Here is a 19,604-nt window from a genome sequence, read left to right as displayed (position 1 = left end):
TTTTAGGTGCTCCAGACTGGCAATATCTTTATTTAATGGGTTTTTAGGTGCTGCAGGCTGGCAAAATCTTTATTTAATGGGATTTTAGGTGCTCCGGGCTGGCAATTTCCCTTCAGGCACAAAGGCCTAGGGATATGGTGGGATTGGCAAAGGGAGGATTTGCCATTTTTCTCATTTTGCAATTGGAGGAGCTGCGCTTCCAATTTTTCAGGTGTTTCAAATGAAATTCTCTCTCAGGCACACTCCTTAAGAAAATATTTTTTAGCTCATTCCCTCCCTTTTTTTTTTTACTTAATTAAATAGGAATGTCTGGAATCTTTGATTTTTGGAGTGTTCAAGGGGCTTTGAGCAACCTGATCTAGTGAGAGAAAACCAGAGGGGTTGGACTGGATGACCTTTGGACCTGCCTGTGAGCAGATCAGTGGGTGAAGGGAAAAAAATGGGGGAAAAGCGGAAAAAGGGGAAAAAAGGAAAAACCAGGAGGCTGCCGTGTGATGCAACAAAGTTTTATTGAGCCAGAAATGTTCCTTTGCAAAGCCAGAGATCACAGAAGGTGGAAAATCAATTCCTGCACAATTTAGGATAAAATCCATTCTCAGACAATTTTGGGGAAAATCCATTCCTGGAATATTTTGGGGGAAATCCATTCACAAATAATTTTGGGGAAAGTCCAACCAAAGTTCTGCTCCAAGATGTCCTCAGCCGGCTTCTCCTGGCTCTTGTCCGAGGATATTGGTCATTGTGGGTGAAATCCATAGGGAATGGGATATCCCATGCTGGTCCAATAAATTGGGAATGGGCTGTCCCACATCAGTCCAATAAATTGGGAATGCTGGAACAGGGAATGGGCTGTCCCATGCTGGTCCAATAAATCGGGAATGGGGTGTCCCACATCAGTCTGATAAATCAGGAATGGGCTGTCCCACACCAGTCTGATAAATCGGGAATGCTGGAACAGGCAGCGAGAGCAAACAATGAGGAGGCGCCGAACACGAAGTAGGAGAAAGATCAGGAATGCGAAGAGGGCCACGGAAATGCCGACCCCTCAGGCTCATGGCCGTGGATTTGGGCATTCCCAGGATTCCCTGGAGGCTCTGGTGCCCTCAGCAGGGCCCGCAGGAGCCGCGGAAGAGGCGGCTGAAGCGGCGTGACGTGGATGGGCCGCAGGAGCCGCCGGCCAGCGCTGAGATCCCGTATCCAGAGCGGGCGCCGTATCCTGGGAAAGCCGCGGAGCCGTAGAGACTCCCAAAACCCTGGGAGCCACCAAAAACCGGGGCTCCAGCAGATCCCACCACGGCCTGCTGGGGGAAGGAGCTGAGGATGGGGCCGGGGAAGGTGACCACCACCGGGGGCGGCTGGATGAGGGCGGTGGAGTCCGGACACTGCCGGACGCACGGCTCGTTGCAGCTGTTGGCCACGGGCTGCGGGCAGGAGATGCCGCCGGTGGTGGGGCAGAGGTCGTAGCAGGACATTTCCTGGCTGGGGTGGAGGGTCCTGGAAGGCAGAGAAGGAGGTGCTGAAAACTGAGGAGCTGTGGAAGGGGTAGGTGGGGGTTTGGGGGAGCTGGGAAATGGGGGAAGACATCCCTGGGGGAAAAATTGGGGTGGGATAGGAGCAGGTTTGGGTTTGGGATGGGATGGGAGATGGAAATGGGATGGAGATGGAAGTGGGATGGGATGGGATGGGATGGGATGAGATGGAGATGGGATGGGATTGAAATGGGATGGAGATGGGACGGCATTGGAAATGGGATGGGATTGAAATGGGATGGAGATGGGACGGCATTGGAAATGGGATGGAGATGGAAATGGGATGAAGCAGAATGAAACAGGATGGAGATAGGATAGGAAAGAATGGGGTGGGATGGACATGGGAGAGGATGGAGATGGGATGGGATGAAGTTGAGGTGGGATGGAGATGGGATGGAAGGAGCACAATTCCTTCATCAGATAAAAATATGGATTTAAAACATTTTTCCACCTGGATATCGAGGCATAAAAGCCTTCGGTTTAATGTTTTTTCCCATTAAAAATTAGAAATATTATTTTATTCACTGGGTCAGAACACAAGTCTACTCTTCTCCTTTTTGACTGTGGTGAAAATAACTAAATATTTTTATATTTTTATTTATATAAATGACTGTAATTAAAATAGAATGCTTTCTTCAACTGGATAGCTCAGGACATGGACAAATTTCCCTGATTCAGTCGTGGACTGAAATCCAGGAAAATTCAACATTTTAAAGCTTGTGCCATCCTGAATTTTCATTCTGCTGTCCGTCCAAGAATAGCCAAATACAAATAACAAGAAAAAAATTCTGAATAAAAAATGCCTAGCATGGATTTGACTCCTAAAGCCTTGCAGTAAAATACTTGTCAGGATACTGCAAAAATGAAAATTTAAAGGATAAAAAAAAGAATACAGGAAAAATAAAGCCCTGAAAATTAATGTAATAGTTGCAAGCAGCAACTGGAATAAAAAATCATCAAGCAAAGGCATTTTGGAGCTGGGAGAGGAATGAAAAGGCATTGGACTTACCTGATGGAGAGGAGAAAAGCAGGAGAACGATGGAAAAGCTCCGCAGAGCTTCTGCTTTTATACAAAGCCTGGGATGCCCCGGGGCTGAACACGCCGAGCCCGGGTCGGACGAGCCCATATCACTCCCCAAAGTGACGAAACTCTCCTGGCTTTGCAAAACCACCCTGAATCTCTGCCCAGCACATTCCAGCTGCCGATTCCCTTTCATCTCGGATCCTGACGGAGCAGCTCCATCCCTCCCAGCGGGAATTAAATCCCATTTGCTGAGCCCTTCCTTCATTATCTTCATTAATGACTTTTAATCACAGTCAGAACCTGCTGCCGTGCACAGGTTTGGGATTTGCAGCTCCGGATCTTGGCTCTCGTCACTTCTGCTCCCAGATTTTGCAATGGAATGCTCGGAGAGGTGCAAGGAGCCTCCCGGTGGGTTTTGCACTCTCAGCCACAAACCTCAGGTCATTGTGGGAATCATGGATTTGTCTGCTGGGATTGGGAATTCCCAGTTTTCCTCAGTGCAGAAAACACAATATTTTACTACCTAAAACAGGGCTTAAATCAAAGTTTGGTTAGTTTGTTTTGGTTGTTTTTGTTGAGTTTTCTTTTTTTTTTTCTAGACGGATATTAGTGTTTTTTTCACAGATGAACATCGCCAGGTCCCACCTCAAACCCCATCATTTGCTGTGGATGAGTCATTAAATAAACACATTCCTACCAAAGTTGCACTGAAATTGGGAGGTTCTTTCCCCCAAACTTCGGGATGACCCCAGGGGATTACAGGAATAATTTTCCCCAAAAGGTGTCCAATTATTTTTGGGGTGTGTTTTTGAGCAATTCCCAAACCCTCCTTAATAGTTTATGCATGAAATGGGGTGTGACAATTGCAATATAAATATGTGGTTGTGTTCTAACAGCCCAGCATTTTGAAATGTAATTAAAATCAGTCTTAAAATTATTATTAAAAATAAAAAATAAACATTAAAAAAAAAATTGTCCGAGTGAACTCTTTCTGTTCCCTTCACCACCTCATGGCTTCTCACCTCAGTGGATTTTCTCATCTAATTTAAGTTTTCATTTATTTGGGTGAGTTTCTTCTTCAGTGCTGATGTTTTAACTCACATTTTCTCTGTAGCCTGAACATCTGCAAGACAAAACACAGATCTGGATGGTTTAAAAAATATCTGTCATTTCCTCTGAAAAGTTCTGAATGGTTTTGTCCAAATTCAAATTCCAACAACACATAAAAGCTGCTGATTTCACAAGGAAGGCACTGAGGTTTTCATCAATTTTTTATCTACCATGGGTGAAGAAGAAAGAAAAAAATCTTGCACCTTCAAGCAGATGAAAATGATGATTAACACCTGAGCCAGCATCATTATGCCAGCTAATGAGAGGCGAATAAATGAAGCAGCAGAATCCACGCTGTCATGCTGAATGTGCTTCATGGAACGTTACCAGGTGTGAATCTCGGCCAACTAAAGTGCTGAGATGAAAGAAATCTTTGGGTTGTAATTTGCATTTCATGCAGCGTCAGAATTTGAATCAACTCATAAACAGAAATATTGAGCAAAACGCTTTTGTCACCGTGAGGTGACCCGGGTGTGATAAACGCACTAATGGGAGCCTTGCAGTCTCCAGCAGCTCAGAGGACGTATCAAAAGCCCCTCCTTGAAACTGCCGGGAGTTTCACACAATTCCAGAGTTATTTTAGTCGGGAAAGAGCTCCGAGGTCACCGAGTCCAGCTGGGACCACCCTCACCTGGTCATCCAGACCAATGAACAGGAATTCTTTGGACACTGCCAGGGGTGGCCACTCCAACCCTCCCTGGGCAGCCCCTTCCAAAGCCTTTTCAAGAAGAATTTCCTCAAATTTCCAGCTCAAGGCCGTTCCTTCTTGTCCTGGCCCTGTTCCCTGGGATCAGATCCCAAATCCCCTCTGGCAGATCCCAAATTCCCCCTGGATCTCCCTTTTCTCCAGTCTTTGCCCCCCCAGCTCCCTCAGGATTCTCCATTCCCTTTTCCAGCTGCTCCAGCCCTGTTCCCATCCCGGGACGTTCTCCAGCTCCTCAATGTCCCCCTTGACATGAAAGGCCCAGAGATGTACACCGGATTTTCCCATTTCCATGAGATTTCCAAGCTTTTCCCCTTGTCCTTCAGAAGGTTCTGCTGGGTGATGGCCACACTCATGTCACCTGATGACTGTCACATTTCCTGATGACCAACTCAAGGATTGCCCTGACCCGAGGGTGGTGGCTCATCCACCATTCAGTGTCATCACAGGGATCCTTTGTCCCTTCCCTCTGGAAACACCGCGGGATCTCCATTAGAGCCTGGCTTAAATCCTGCTTAAGGGCTCCTTTTGTAACCTGAACTTTTCTTACTCTGCTCTTCACCACCACAGATTTTCTGGCAGATTTATCTGGTCCTGGCAGGAGGTAGACAGATTTTTCTGACTGATTTATCAGGTCCTGGAAGGAGGTAGACAGATTTTTCTGACTGCTTTTTCAGGTCCTGGAAGGAGGTAGAGATTTTCTGACTGATTTTTCAGGTCCTAGCTGGAGGTAGATAGATTTTTCAGATTTATTTTTCCGGTCCTGGCAGGACACAGAACATCAACTCCGCCTGTCATTTGGGGAATCTCTGGGTTCTGCTGGGAGTCATTCAATTTTGCAGCAGCTTTTGCCCTTTTTAATTCAAGTTTTCCCTTTGGTTTTCTGGTCAGATTTTCTCTAAACATGGTGATGTTCGACAGATCTTTTTGCTGCGGGAAAATGTGTACCCAGAGATCTTTTGGCAGCTGAACCAGATGAGGAAAACTCCCTGTGAGATAAGGATCTGCCTGAATCAGGAGGTGGCTTTGTGCTTTGCTAATGACATAAGAAGATAATGACATTTATGGTGCAGTGTTTTTGTTGGGTTTTAGGCTACTTATAAAATATGGACAAAATTCCATTTCTATTTAATATATAAATAAATTAAACACATGGTCTTGACAATCTTCAAGGCTCTTCCAACCCAATTCAGTGATTCCATGACCACTCATGATGTCCTTGATGTGGATTTAAAGAAGTTCCCTCTGCACACAGGGCTCAACATGTAGAGGAAACTTCTGATCGCCTTTGGCCACCATGCTGTGACCACACTGTAGTTCCATAAATGTAAATTTACTGAAATTGTAAATTCATGGGTAAAAACGGCCCCATGGAGACTTTTCCCTCTGGGCAGGGTTTGCTCAACGTTTTTGCAGCCTCATGCAGAGCAGGGAGCTTTACCCAGCAGAGGTTGGCAAACTGAGGGTGGGTGAGGACACAAAAGCCCAACACGAGGATTTTCAGTGATGCAATAGTTTTAATGAGAATGAAAAGAACACAAACAACATGGTAACATCAGGACTGTAAATACAGGCAGAGCTTGAAAGACACTTCAGTCTGTCACTGCATTCAGCCACAGGGGTGATAAAGAAGATAACAAGGAATTGAACTCATGGATGTATCAGGACAGAATTTAAAGGGAAGAAAAATCTGCATTTCGCTTTGCCCTTCTACATCATCCAGAGGGTTTTCCTCAGGGTTTAGCAGGAGCCCCAGTAGCCACGGCCATAGCGGCCGTACCAGGAGGAGTAGGGGCTGCAATAGCCAGAGCCAAAGAGTCTGCCAGAGCCATACAGACCCCGGTAGCCCCCACAGGACCCCAGACCGCCATAGCCCCACAGACCCCCGTAGCCCAGGGATCCATAACCCCCATATCCATAGAGACCCCCATAGCCCAGGGAGCCGTAGCCCCCATAGCCCAGGGAGGTGCCAGAGGCTGCGAGGACGGGAGCTCCAGCAGATCCCACCACGGAATCCTGGGGGAAGGAGCTGAGGATGGGGCCGGGGAAGGTGACCACCACGGCGGGAGGCTGGATCACGGTGGTGGAGTCGGGGCACTGGCGGACGCACGGCTCGTTCCCGCTGTCAGCCAGGGGCTGGGGCCGGAGGGCGCCGCAGGCAGCGGAGGGGTACAGGTCGTAGCAGGACATCTTGTAGGGGTTGGAGGTCAGCGGGTACTGAGGAGTGAGCAAAAGGCAGAAATTCAATGGTTAAAATATTTCACGGTTGGACATGTGGAGGAAAATAATTGTTATGTCTCAAGACTTGGTTGTCCTTCATTCTCATCAGTGTTTTTGTAAACCGCTTACTCTCTGAGCTGTCATCTCTCCTGGGGTCTCATTCCTAATTTCTTTATTCCCACCCATAGAAAATTCTTATTGGCTGAACAAACCTTCTGCAAGGTTTTGGAAGCTGCTTTGGTTTCTAATTCTAAATTTTTCTAATTTCTACTAAGAACAAAGAATGATTTTACTGTTTTGAACTTATGAATGTCCAGCACCAACTGAAAAGAAAACCATTACAAAGTAGCCCAATTATTTAGAATCTTAGAATCCTTATGGATGATCCCAACCTTGATTAAGACCAGCAGAAAAGAGAGACTGGAATTTTCCAAGGGAAAATTTCCAAGGGAAGAGATCCCTTAGAATGGTGCTTACCTTTCTCAAAGAGCTGATTGAAGCAAGGAAGGCGAAGTGAAGAGCCCCGGGTTGGGAGAGCTTTTATACCATTCCCAAGATCCTGGGGAACATCTAAGGTGCAATTTGGGGATGTCCATAATTGGGACAAAATGCCAAATGAATGCAACACGTAGCTCCTCAAAGTTCTGCTGACTCTTTGTTTATTTGCTGGTCCAAAGTCTCGTGAAATGTGATAGGTGTGTTTCATCACTGAGCCCTCTTTCATCTGGAATGGTGACAAGTCATCCTCATTCCTGTTATCATTCCATTCACAGCCCTGGCGTTACAGCAGGAATTATCCCAACGCTCTTCCAGAGCTTCTCCATTGTTTAATGGCAAAACCTGTCTGCTCGCTTGGGGTCACCTCATGCGCGGAGTTTTTTTCCATTAAAAAAACAAAATACCTGGAGAAAAAATTATTTAGAGCAACTTTGGGGTGGTAATTTTTATTATTATTACTCTCTGCTTCATGCGAGAACAATATGGAACTCAAAGGAAGGCATGGAAATCATCCTGTGGTCCTTAAAAGGTTTTTGTTACAGAATCTTGGAATTGTTTGGGTTGGAAATGACCTCCAAGACCATCAATTCCAAGCTGTTACTGACCCAGGGTCATTCCGTGTTTTCCTGTCCCTTGTTCCCTGGGACCAGAGCCTGTGGTTGCCCTATCCTTGGAATTTTTTTTGAATAAAATATGGTTCATTAATTTCTGGGTTTTATTCAGAATTTTTTATTTCAAATTCTTTTTCATTGGGAAAAAACCTGAAGGGGCATAAACCTCCAGTATTTGCCCTTGAACTGATGATACCAAGGACACAAATATCTTGACTGAGATGTTTGAATGTGATGTCATTTCATAATTGTGAGGCGCCTAAATCCAGCTCTGTGCCTTTAATCTACTGGATCATCAATAGGATTTGCATGGACTTGCTTCCTGGAAGCTTGAAAATATTATTGTTCAAAAGCCCCTGCCCCCCAAAGGCTGAGAACCCCACCTCAACATTTAGGGATCACCTTTGGTGTGGAGTCTGCAATATTAAAATGGCCCACCCATAAACGAGGCAAGAAGGAGCCTTTGTGTCGCACGTTCCAAATTCCTGATTGTTCCTTCACCCCAGAAATTTCCAGCTCAGCCCTTTTTGGGATTTATGACTTGTGTATCATAGAAGCTCATGAATTCCTAAGAACACGAGGCAATAATTCAAAGCATTGCATCACATTTTGACTTTTGCACCAGAGGATCCATTTTTTCCTAAAAAATCCCATGTTTCCTCAGGCCCATTCAAGGCTCTCAGGTGCCACCTTTGTCCAGAAAACATCCGACCCTCAACACCTGGGAAAAGTCTCTTCAGGACCTCCAATCCCTTTGTGGTTTTCGTTAACTTCATGAATTCATTCCATGTTTATCTCCCAAACCCAAACAAGCATCAGGAAGACAAAGGTTCCTCTCGGTCTCCTCCACAGAACTCTGTGGACGTGGCCAAAATTAAGGATTTCGCTGTTTTTCCTGCTTAGAACTAAATTCTGGTGGAATTTGTGATTCCGATGAACCCATGAGCCACTCTCCAGGTATTCAGTTCATACCAAGAGGAGCTGGCTTGGTGATTCCTGATGTAATTCCAAGGAAGTGACAGGAATAATGCAGGGTGTTAATCTCCCCCCAGTTCGTCACAAGATGAAAGAATTCTCTATAATCTCAGGTGATGCTTAGATCATTATTACAAACAAATTTGAAAGGCCTCATAAAAGCCAATAATGAACCCAACAATTTCATCATCCTGATGGTTGCATGAATTTGAAATTGGGGCGGGTAAGAGATGCTGATCTGGTACCTCCAGCTGATATAAAAGCTCCTCTCTCTCCTCGCTCCTCCAAACGCTTCCCTTGACTTCTTGGAGACTTGGGTAAGTCTGAATCTTCTCTGTTGCTCTTGGTGTATTTTTTATTGTTGGTTTCAACGCCAGTTGATGTCCAGCATCCTTTCTGTTGGGTGAATCTGCATGGACTCGGGAAAGATCAAGGACCTTTCTGTCTTTTTGGTGTGTGGAGTTCTTGGTGTCAGGAACTCCAGACCTTGGGGCAAACGGACAGTGCTCTGGGTCAGCTGAGGTGGCTGGATCCCCTCCCCTATAGAGTCAAGCTGGGAGAGCTGGGAATGTTCAGCCAGCAGGAGAGGAGGCTCTGGGGAGACCTCAGGATCTGCAGGGTTTCCAGGGAAGCTGGAGAGGGACTTCCCTCAGGAGCTGCAGGGACAGGACACAGGAAATGGGGTCAGACCGAGAGGGGAAATTTAGGTTGGATATTGGGAAGAAATATTTCCCTGTGAAGGTGGGGAGCCCCCATGCTGGATATTCCAAGGATTGTCCAGCCCTGGGAGTGTCGAGAGTCAGTTGGGACGAGGCTTGGAGCAACCTGGAATAGTGGGAGCTGTCCCTGCTCATGGAGGGGCTGGGACTGGATGATCTTAAGGGTCTCTTCCAAACCAGGCAATTCCAAGGTTCTCTGTTTAGCTCTAAATAACCCTGCAAAGAGCTGAGAGTTGGATTTGAGCCTTTTGAGGTCACTTCCAGCTTGAGGAAGCCTGTGATTCTCTGATCCTCATTTTGATACGTTTAACCCATCTCAACATTTGCATAAAAGGTTCAGGGTTTGATGAGGGTGCAACCCCTGCAGCCGTTCACACATGATAAAGCCATTTGTGTCTTGCTAACACAAATCCTCAGGCTCTCCTTCACCTTCTTGCTTTCAAGTTCCTCCTCAGAACTCTGTTAAGGATTTAAAGAACATCCTTGGAGATTTGTTCTTTATTGTCTTGTCAAATGCCTTTCTGGGAAAGCCAGGCGCTCACAATCCTATAATGTGTTGTTCTCTTGACTCTCAGCAAAATTGGGATGAGTGGGAAGATGAAGCTACTGTAATTAAGTTCTCTATAAGCTCCATCTCATGCAAACCTGCTGAACCCAAATGTGGGTTTTCCTAATGACTCATCCAATGACCTTGGACAAAGTCACTTTGCTCTTGCTGCTTTTGCTTCCCAGATTTCAGTTTAATGTGGATAAATCATTCATAGTTTTCTGCAGGATGTTACAAGGGACAAGGTTTTTAGGACATTTCCCACTTGCTCTTGTGTGTGGACACCTTTTAGAAAATTTTTGAAAAATTGTGAAAAAAATTTGAAAATGCTTTCTGAAAAAAAGAGAGCACTGAGATTGCAAAGTACTCAGAACACTCTACTTGTTATTTTAATTTAAATTTCCTAATTTTGAACTCCTTGCCTTCTTTTTCAGCCTGTGTTGACCTCCAACCCCTACAAGATGTCCTGCTACGACCTGTACCCCTCCGCTGCCTGCGGCGTCCTCCGGCCCCAGCCCCTGGCTGACAGCGGGAACGAGCCGTGCGTCCGCCAGTGCCCCGACTCCACCACCGTGATCCAGCCTCCCGCCGTGGTGGTCACCTTCCCCGGCCCCATCCTCAGCTCCTTCCCCCAGGATTCCGTGGTGGGATCTGCTGGAGCTCCCGTCCTCGCAGCCTCTGGCACCTCCCTGGGCTATGGGGGCTACGGCTCCCTGGGCTATGGGGGTCTCTATGGATATGGGGGTTATGGCTCCCTGGGCTATGGGGGTCTGTATGGATATGGGGGTTATGGATCCCTGGGCTACGGGGGTCTGTGGGGCTATGGCGGTCTGGGGTCCTGTGGGGGCTACCGGGGTCTGTATGGCTCTGGCAGATTCTTTGGCTCTGGCTATTGCAGCCCCTACTCCTCCTGGTACGGCCGCTATGGCCGTGGCTACTGGGGCTCCTGCTAAACCCTACGGAAACATCCCTGAGTAAGGAATAGCCAGCAACGGAGAGATACAATCCTGGCCCCAGAGGAGGTGTTGCGACCATGGCCACCCCACTCAAGTGGAGCTGGAAGCATACAACTCCTCCTTGATTCTATCACCTTCTTTTCTTCTGGGCTTTTTTCTTGACTGTGTGTGTGTAATATGTGGGATGAAAAAATAGTTTATCTTCTTCTAAAATGCAACTTCACTGTCCAACTGGAGAAGAGCAACCCCGGAAGGAGTTGCCTGTGATCTGATGTTCTTCATACTCTGCAATGTTTTTCTGTGAATGCTTTTTTCTCATTAAAGTGATTCTGTTCTGCAAAAAAAAAAAAACAAAACTAAAGAATTTTTAGTTTCAATTTCTCTGGCTGTGGGTTTGCCACACTTCTCTCTGTACAGGGTGTGGGGAAATACAGATCCTTACAATAGGTGGAGGTTAAGACTTCAAAACCACCGGGAATGTCTTAGCTGGGAGTGAAGTCAGTTACTGTTTCTTGATCCAGATTTTGGGAGCAGGAATGATAACATTACAGAGTTATGGACTCATGGAATGGGTTGGATTGAAAGGATACCAAAGATGATCTTTTTCCACCCCCCACCATGGGCAGGGACACCTCCTGCTAGACCTGGTTGCTCCAGCCTGGCATTGGACACTTCCAGGGATGGGGCAACCAGAGATTCCCAGGAATATCTGTGCCAGGACCTATCCACCCTCACAGGGAAAGATTTGTTCCCAACATCCACCCTAAATTTGCCCTCTGTCAGTTTGGATCCATTCTCCCTTGTCCTGTTACTCCAGTTCCCAATGAGAAGTCCCTCTCCAACTTCCCTGTAGATCCTGGAAGGTGGAATCTCACCCAAGCAAGAAGAAGGGTGGATTTGCTCACAAGTTAAAGCATTTTCTATGTTTTAATTTTTCCAGGTACCATTTTCCTATGTTCTCTCTGCTCCAGCTTTTCTTGGTGGTGTGAATGAATCCTTGAAGGAGCTGTTTTTCTGTCAAAAGTCATCCAACACCTTACATTTCGCGATTATTCAGAAAAATTTCAGATTTCAAAGCTCCACTCTGTGGCCCAGAAAACTTTATTTAAAGATTTGTCAGGAAATTGATTTAACTTTTTGCCGAGGTTGTTCCTGAGGACAGAATTTAAGTATTTGAGGAAATATTTGAGTCAGAACATATAGCTCAAAGAGATGAAAGCTTTATCTGGAAGAAATTCATACGGAAATTTAATTTTCCCTGTTTTTTTTGGGCAGGACATTTATCTCCGTGGTTTAGGGACAGGTTGGATGAACTCTGAGCCACCTGGGCCAGTGGGAGGTGTTCCTGCCTGTGGCAGGGTGTGGAATGAGATGAGCTTTAAGATCCCTCCCAACCCAAACTGTTGGGGAAGGATGAAAGTTTGACAAGAACGTCTCACAGATATGTGTGCTTAGCAGAAAGATTTTTAAATGTAGAATCTGAAGAAGGAATGGAGATGGAAGCAAGTTTTGATACAGAAAAAAGAATTGCTGAGCCAGTCTTACTGGATAACTGAGAAGGCAAAGGGTGTGTGAGTTAGAAGGGGATTTTATGACTTAGAACAAAGGATAAACCCACTCCAAACAAGATGCTTTTACCAAGCAGAAAGATAGCAGAGACAAACAAGTCAGCAGATGTTGTAAGTAGAAAAAAGGTCTCAGAGTTTTCCACTGCAAGAAAACCGAAAAACAACTTCTAGCTTAAACTGTAATGTACTAACTTTTAGTGATTGGAGAACAGTAACATTAATATGGTAATTATAGCAGCTATGATAGGCTGTAAATAAAAGTTAAGGCATAGATTGGTTCTACTGTATTAAGATGCTCAGCAAAGAAAAATATATAATGCAATGTAACCAAAACTAATTCATTATAAAATATATAATGCATTGTAACCAAAACTAAGGGTCTCCAGGCCTGCCTGCAGCTGGAGCTGACAGCTGTAGGCACAGGCTCTGTCATCCACAACCCTGGACTGCTGAAATGTCTTGGATGGAATAAATTGCATTTTGGAGAGCTGCCTGGAGTCCCCCCCATCCCTCTTTTCGGCTCTTACACCAAACATTCCATGACTCCAGGATATTTTAGGTTATTACTGACACCTGCACAGGTGAGGCTTCTCCTAAGGCAAATAGCAATGGTGAGAACAGGAAAAAAGACCACCAGAACATGGCAAATTTAATTCAATACAGTTTTATTGAAAGCAAGCAAAGCAATGCATTTGCAGAGTCTCCAAGAAGCAGGAAGCTCTTCTCCAGCCAAAGACACATTCACATGTGGCTGATTGGGGTTCTCTTCCAAATCCCAGATGTTGATGTGAACAAACAGGACCCACTTTGAGCCCTTTTGTTCCATATTTACCCCAGACAGCACAGAAATGGGGCGGGAGAAGCATTAAGGCAGAAGCTGAAAGAGCAGAAGTCCAAAAGAGGCTGAACAGCTACAAATCCGTGGTGTTGAGATGGAGCAGCAGTAGTTCCAAGCTCTTTGGCTGTGAAACCATCACATTTCCTCTGTTGGCAAGACCTCTCTTGGGATTCTTCCTTCGGGTTTAGCAGGAGCCGCAGCTGCCACGGCGGTAGCGGCCGAAGCGGGAGGACCGAGAGCCGCAGGAGCCAAAGGATCTCCCAAAGCCATACAGACCCCGGTAACCCAGGGAGGAACCCCCACAGGACCCCAGACCCCCAAAGCCCAGCGAGGAGCCCCCATAGCCCCACAGACCCCCATAGCCCAGGGATCCATAACCCCCATAGCCCCCAAAGCCAAATCCCCCATAACCCCCAGAGCCAAATCCTCCATAGCCCCCGGAGGCCCCAGAGGCGGCGAGGACGGGAGCTCCAGCAGATCCCACCACGGAATCCTGGGGGAAGGAGCTGAGGATGGGGCCGGGGAAGGTGACCACCACGGCGGGAGGCTGGATCACGGTGGTGGAGTCGGGGCACTGGCGGACGCACGGCTCGTTCCCGCTGTCAGCCAGGGGCTGGGGCCGGAGGACGCCGCCAGCACCGATGAGACCGGAGCCACCGAAGAGGCTGGAGCCACCGAAGAGGCCGGAGCCACCAATGAGGCCGGAGCCACCCATGGAGCACAGGTCATAGCAGGACATCTTGCAGGGGTGGAAGTTAATCTGTGGAAAGTGTTAATTTGTATTAATTTTAAAGGAATAGCAAACTTCAGGCTGTGCTGAAGCAGTCCTAATGGTATCAGTAATAAATCTGGGAAGTAAATGTGTTTCCTCTTCTTGTTTTTCCTATGGCTGTGAACTCCAAGCTACTCTTGACTTCACTGAAACAGAGTCTGTACTCCTCAGTTGTATCTTTGAATTTCCAAACCAGATAATTTCATCAGCATTACATTATTCTTAGCTGATGATTTCTACTCAGATTTTATCTTTCCTGTTGCAAACTCAGCAAAACTCTGAGTTTTGTGGCTACCAAATGTAGCCACATATACAGGTTATTCATCTCCTCCTAAAATACAGACAAAGAATCCTTTGGAGTGGTAAATAATACAAGTTTGGGGTTCAGCACCACTCAGGGAATCTCTCTCTTAAAAGACATAGAGATAAATGAGAAATTAGGCACCAAATATCCTACAGAGCAGCAGCAGCCTGACCCCAACCAGATTTCTTGACTGGAAGCTCAGTTTAGAGAAGTTCGAGACAAAAGTGTCTTACCTGGTTCACGAAGGCAGAACAGGTGAGAGAAGTGGATGGAAGGACCTGGTGCAGACGCCTTTTATAGAGCTCCCTGCTTGCCCACAGGGCACTGGGCACCTGATGCGCCAGCTCATAATTAGGTCCCAACCCCAAATTGCAGGCCACATAATTCCCCAAAGTGCCGAAATTATCTTTGCTTATTGCTGGTGCACTCCAAACCCACACATAGCGTGAGCTGTGCATTCCACCCCAGACCTCTATTGTCTCCAGGCTTTATGTGGTGAATTATTTTTTATGATCCCATTGCTTTCCTTAGTGTTAGGGGAGGAAATAAAGCTGACTTGATTTATTTATGAGTCCCTCATAATTAGGGTGATTGAAGGACACTCATGGTTTTGTCCAGGCAAAGGTCCCTGAGTGAGATCAACAGGAGACGCGGAGACAATGGAGCTTCTTTTAGGGACTCAAATGAGGACTGGGGACTAAGAACAAAGGGAAAAACTTTGGTTCTGTAGGCTCAGCATTTCTCCCTCCACCCACTTAAGGTGAGGCAAACACAACAGTCGGGAGCATCTTTGAATGGATTTTATAGCATAAAATGCTATCACGGAATGGTTTGGGTTAAAAAAGACTTTAAAGATCATCCAGGGGCACCTTCCATGGACCAGGGTGCTCCAAGCCTCCTCCATCCAGGCTTTGGACACTTCCAGAGATGGGGAATCCCTGGAACATCCTGTGCCAGGGTCTCCCCACCCTCACAGGGAACAATTCCTGCCTGATATCCCATCTAAACCTCCTCTCTGTCAGTCTGAATCCAATCCCTCTTTCCTGCCAATTCAACCCTCAGAAGAAGTCTCTCCCCATGTTCCTTTGTAAACTCTCCTCTTGCTCTCTTTCAATCCCTAGAAACAGAGAAATATTTCACCTGGCAGCCACAATTCCATGGAAATTGAGTTTTTTGAGTTGTTTAATCAAGCTTTCCTTTCCTTTCTCATGCTTTCTCCTCCTATTTTTACATGTTAGAGACACAACATTCTGTGTATTAAATAAAGAAAAATATATTTTATTCTTAAGGTCAAAGACAGGAAGGTCAATTTTGTAAACCAAGAGCTGATTATGGGAGAAACTCAAGTGGCCTCAATTTATGCATTTTAATGAGATAATCTTATAATTGTGGGGTGTTTACACTCAGGCACAGATTTTATATAACTCTGAAAGAGTAGGAATAAGTCAGTAATGGATGTTAAAGAGGTGCTTGAAAATCCCTTGGAATGTTCTTGTAAAATTTCAACATGAATTTTTTTTTCCAGGATAATGGCTCAGGAACTCCCCATGTGTATCTTCAGATTTGAAAAAGCTCATAATTTATAAATAATACATGGTGTGAAGATAACCATGTGGGTGATTATGATAACGATGATAATGATAGAGTAGGAAGATCATGGTGTAAACAGAGAGAGAAACCTCAGCAAATCCAACATTTGCTTTTCCCAGCAGATTCTCACATTGTAATTGCTCTGTGCTGAAAGACACAACAAGGATGGCATTAGCTGCAAGATCCTCTCTAAAAACAAAAGGATTTTATTTCCACTACAGCTAAATTTGGGATTTCTCCTATATAGAATCATGGAATGGTTTAAAATTGGCAGGGACCTCAAAGACCCTCTTGTTCCAACCCCTGTCATGGACAGGGACAGCTTTGACTGTCCCAGGTTGATCCAAACCAGCCTTGAACACTTCCAGAGTTGGAACCATCTAGATAAAACATAAATTTGATTACTATTTCAATGTACTCTCTGATTATTTTGAGTTTTCCACTCTAATCCTTAAAATCATAAATATCTCTCCCTTCAGAACTAAACTCAGGTTTAAACTGTGGCTTAAGTGTTGGAAAAAACATAAGACTTTTCTGGATATTTATGTCCCCAAACCATTCTAAGAGTTTCATAATTTCTATAAATGTCTGAGCATAATTGTCTTATAAGACAGGACAAAAGTATTTGCATGTAAATGGCTCAGTACATGGTGTCACCCCAGAAAACTGCCGCAAATTCATGAATCATGTTTTAGGATGAAAGATGCACCAATTCCACCCATCAGCGTTCCGGATCAAAGGACCTCGTGTGACGTAAGGCGCCATTTGAAATCAAGAATAAACACAAAGAGCGGCAATTTCATCACTTTGAGGAGCAATCAATACAAAGAAATGTTCTGTGTCAACTAATGAGATCCTGTGAGCCCTGAGGCAAGTCTGAACTGTATAAAAGCTGTCTCCACTTGGGGTTCTCCCAAACATCTTCCCTTCACTCATTCTTCTCAACGACTTGGTAAGTCTGGAGCTGCTCTTTGCTGCTTCTGGAATTGCTCTTTGCTGCTTTTGGAATCTCTCTTTGCTCTACAATTCATCCGGGGTGCTCTCTTCCATTGGGAACTCATAGGCAAAATTTTAGGTGAAGAGATAAACCTTGCAAAAACTTTATGGAAGGCTGCTCTCTGCTTTTGAGGCTGGAGTTCTGTTCCAAACCAAACCGAAAATTTCTTATTAGAAAATTCTCTTGGATGTTGGGTTGCCTACACCAGTTGTATCCATAATGTGAAAGGTTCAGTGTTTTTTCCTATCCTCTGTTTGGTTAAATGGGCAACTGGAAATTATTTGGAAAGTTTAAATCTTCCTATTTCACAGGGAAATGTTGAGTTTAGAGGCAAACCTGCCATTAGATGCAGCTTGTTCTATTCCAAATCAAGTGAAATGCTTTTAATTCAAGATAAATGGGCATGAACACCCCAAGAGACTGGCTTGGAGTAGGACAAAGAGAAGAATTGAGAACTGCTTAAAACGCTCTGTATTAGATTTATTTAAGATTAAAAGGGATCTTGGAGGGAACTTAAACAGCTGAAATGTGGAGTCCTGGATTTCTCCAAGTTAATGAGGGCAAATGCTTTGGTGTGAGAAGTTTTCAAGAGTTTGTGGCCCAAAATCAAAATTCTGGGGTGTTAAGCTCATTGTAGGGATCTCAAAGCCCTGATTCAATGTTTGGAAATTTGGGACAACCATCTTTGCAATTCCCTTGTAATGGTCTCATCCAAGAAGCTACTGAGCAAATCTGAACCGACAATGAGTTATAATCCCTGTTTAGACAAGGATCAGCACAAAGGAGATCAGTGGGAATGAGGAGCCAGAGTCATGAAATCCTGAATAACAACACACTCTACTCCTGGAGCAGAGTCCCACTCCTTGTTGATCCCCTGACTCACCAAAGTGCCCCAGCAAATCTTTTTTGTTCTTACAATTCAAGAACAAATAATTGTTCTTATCCAATTTTCGTCTTTAAGAGACATGGGGAAATTCCAGCGCTTCAAAACTCTCCTGCCTGGGGAAAAGCAGCCAGCTCCAGAGTATTTTTCTCTTTGTAAATAACACCTTGTAATTGCTCCAATCAACTCTTGCAGATCAATCTCCACCCCTGCAAGATGTCCTGCTATGACCTGTGCTCCATGGGTGGCTCCGGCCTCATTGGTGGCTCCGGCCTCTTCGGTGGCTCCAGCCTCTTCGGTGGCTCCGGCCTCATCGGTGCTGGCAACGTCCTCCGGCCCCAGCCCCTGGCTGACAGCGGGAACGAGCCGTGCGTCCGCCAGTGCCCCGACTCCACCACCGTGATCCAGCCTCCCGCCGTGGTGGTCACCTTCCCCGGCCCCATCCTCAGCTCCTTCCCCCAGGATTCCGTGGTGGGATCTGCTGGAGCTCCCGTCCTCGCCGCCTCTGGGGCCTCCGGGGGCTATGGAGGATTTGGCTCTGGGGGTTATGGGGGATTTGGCTTTGGGGGCTATGGGGGTTATGGATCCCTGGGCTATGGGGGTCTGTGGGGCTATGGGGGCTCCTCGCTGGGCTTTGGGGGTCTGGGGTCCTGTGGGGGTTCCTCCCTGGGTTACCGGGGTCTGTATGGCTTTGGGAGATCCTTTGGCTCCTGCGGCTCTCGGTCCTCCCGCTTCGGCCGCTACCGCCGTGGCAGCTGCGGCTCCTGCTAAACCCGAAAGAAAAATCCCTCAACTCGGCAAACAACACCAGTGGATCCTCACCTGAGCTCCTGAGGATGGGGCAGAGCGTCAGAACTTCACTTCAGACCATGGAGACAGAACTCCTCTAGAAATTCTCCTTTTTGTTTCCTCCTTCCATTTTTCAGTCTCCTCTTCCCCGCCCCTACCACTGGCCAAATGTGCGGCTCCACCATCCGCTGGATTCTCCCTGAAACTGCTGCCTCCTGCCACAAGGCTGAGGGAGCAGCTCTAGTGAGGAACAACCTGCTTGTCTTTGCCTCCCGTGTCCTTGTCCAATGCCATCTTCCCTGCCCTTGCAATAAAAAATCCTGCATCCAACACCTGTCTTTGTTTTTTCTGAAAATTCAAGTTTTCCAGAGTGGGATTCCTCCCTGTCAGAACCAGACTGAGATTCTTCAGGTCAGACTTGCAGCTGAGAGTCCTCTCTGCCTCACACTGATTATTCCAGTTGTCAGAGTTCCAGTAGTTATTCCAACTATTTCCATCCAGTTTGGTGCTGGGATAGGGAAAAGTCATGTCCCCAAGGCTGCCAGAGCTCAAGGACAGTGGTCTCAGGCACAGGGTGGGATTCCTGGGGTGCCTGTGCAGGGCCAGGAGTTGTACTCAATCCCCGTGTGGCCCTTCCAACCCAGAATATTCCACAGGTTTTTTTTAAGTCGTTAATTTAGTGCTGGAATTCCTTTTGATTTTACATCTTCCAGGCAATGTATTAGGAATCATCCAACTGCCTTCAAAGACAGAGCTAAAAAATACCCCCTGAAGTTCTGCCAAAGCACGTTCTGAAAAGCGATGATAGGAGGAAGGAGAACAAAGGGAAACAATTTTTGAGATAGGTATCTGCTGAGCAAAGATGAGGCACTACGTTCTCTTTTTTCGTTAATCACTGCCGTGATAAAGTTGCCTCGGGGAAGGTTTGGCTGAACCTGTCAACAGGTGAGGCAAAAAGAACATGGACTGAT

The 19,604-nt window shown here is 46.1% G+C and overlaps 5 protein-coding genes across 5 annotated transcripts; 2 read left to right on the top strand and 3 right to left on the bottom strand.

Moving 5' to 3' along the window:
* Positions 1 to 503: 503 nt before the first annotated feature.
* Positions 504 to 1,481, bottom strand: LOC131569571 (scale keratin-like). Its single transcript, XM_058821799.1, has one exon. The coding sequence runs from the start codon at positions 1,470 to 1,472 to the stop codon at positions 1,104 to 1,106; it is 369 nt and encodes a 122-aa protein (XP_058677782.1). The 5' UTR covers positions 1,473 to 1,481; the 3' UTR covers positions 504 to 1,103.
* A 4,382-nt stretch (positions 1,482 to 5,863) lies between these two features.
* On the bottom strand, positions 5,864 to 7,088 carry LOC131569305 (scale keratin-like). The gene is made up of 2 exons (XM_058821512.1): positions 7,064 to 7,088; positions 5,864 to 6,583 (listed from the first exon to the last, which is right to left on the bottom strand). The coding sequence occupies exon 2, from the start codon at positions 6,554 to 6,556 to the stop codon at positions 6,107 to 6,109; it is 450 nt and encodes a 149-aa protein (XP_058677495.1). The 5' UTR covers positions 6,557 to 6,583; positions 7,064 to 7,088; the 3' UTR covers positions 5,864 to 6,106.
* Positions 7,089 to 8,872: 1,784 nt separating this feature from the next.
* Positions 8,873 to 11,242, top strand: LOC131569303 (scale keratin-like). The gene is made up of 2 exons (XM_058821511.1): positions 8,873 to 8,987; positions 10,371 to 11,242. Exon 2 carries the CDS (start codon positions 10,398 to 10,400, stop codon positions 10,887 to 10,889), a length of 492 nt encoding a protein of 163 aa, XP_058677494.1. The 5' UTR covers positions 8,873 to 8,987; positions 10,371 to 10,397; the 3' UTR covers positions 10,890 to 11,242.
* A 1,884-nt stretch (positions 11,243 to 13,126) lies between these two features.
* On the bottom strand, positions 13,127 to 14,631 carry LOC131569377 (scale keratin-like). The gene is made up of 2 exons (XM_058821571.1): positions 14,608 to 14,631; positions 13,127 to 14,058 (listed from the first exon to the last, which is right to left on the bottom strand). Exon 2 carries the CDS (start codon positions 14,035 to 14,037, stop codon positions 13,483 to 13,485), a length of 555 nt encoding a protein of 184 aa, XP_058677554.1. The 5' UTR covers positions 14,038 to 14,058; positions 14,608 to 14,631; the 3' UTR covers positions 13,127 to 13,482.
* A 2,262-nt stretch (positions 14,632 to 16,893) lies between these two features.
* Positions 16,894 to 18,951, top strand: LOC131569378 (scale keratin-like). The gene is made up of 2 exons (XM_058821572.1): positions 16,894 to 16,916; positions 18,040 to 18,951. Exon 2 carries the CDS (start codon positions 18,061 to 18,063, stop codon positions 18,613 to 18,615), a length of 555 nt encoding a protein of 184 aa, XP_058677555.1. The 5' UTR covers positions 16,894 to 16,916; positions 18,040 to 18,060; the 3' UTR covers positions 18,616 to 18,951.
* Positions 18,952 to 19,604: the final 653 nt, after the last annotated feature.

The sequence above is a fragment of the Ammospiza caudacuta genome, chromosome 30 (assembly GCF_027887145.1).
Source record: "Ammospiza caudacuta isolate bAmmCau1 chromosome 30, bAmmCau1.pri, whole genome shotgun sequence".
Classification (NCBI taxonomy): domain Eukaryota; kingdom Metazoa; phylum Chordata; class Aves; order Passeriformes; family Passerellidae; genus Ammospiza; species Ammospiza caudacuta.
This window is presented reverse-complemented; position numbering and strand designations above follow the sequence as displayed.

Excerpts from the sequence above, each read along its gene's own strand:
- LOC131569571 (XM_058821799.1), bottom strand. The coding sequence starts at position 1,472 with ATGTCCTGCTACGACCTCTGCCCCACCACCGGCGGCATCTCCTGCCCG.
- LOC131569377 (XM_058821571.1), bottom strand. The coding sequence starts at position 14,037 with ATGTCCTGCTATGACCTGTGCTCCATGGGTGGCTCCGGCCTCATTGGT.
- LOC131569305 (XM_058821512.1), bottom strand. The coding sequence starts at position 6,556 with ATGTCCTGCTACGACCTGTACCCCTCCGCTGCCTGCGGCGCCCTCCGG.
- LOC131569303 (XM_058821511.1), top strand. The coding sequence starts at position 10,398 with ATGTCCTGCTACGACCTGTACCCCTCCGCTGCCTGCGGCGTCCTCCGG.
- LOC131569378 (XM_058821572.1), top strand. The coding sequence starts at position 18,061 with ATGTCCTGCTATGACCTGTGCTCCATGGGTGGCTCCGGCCTCATTGGT.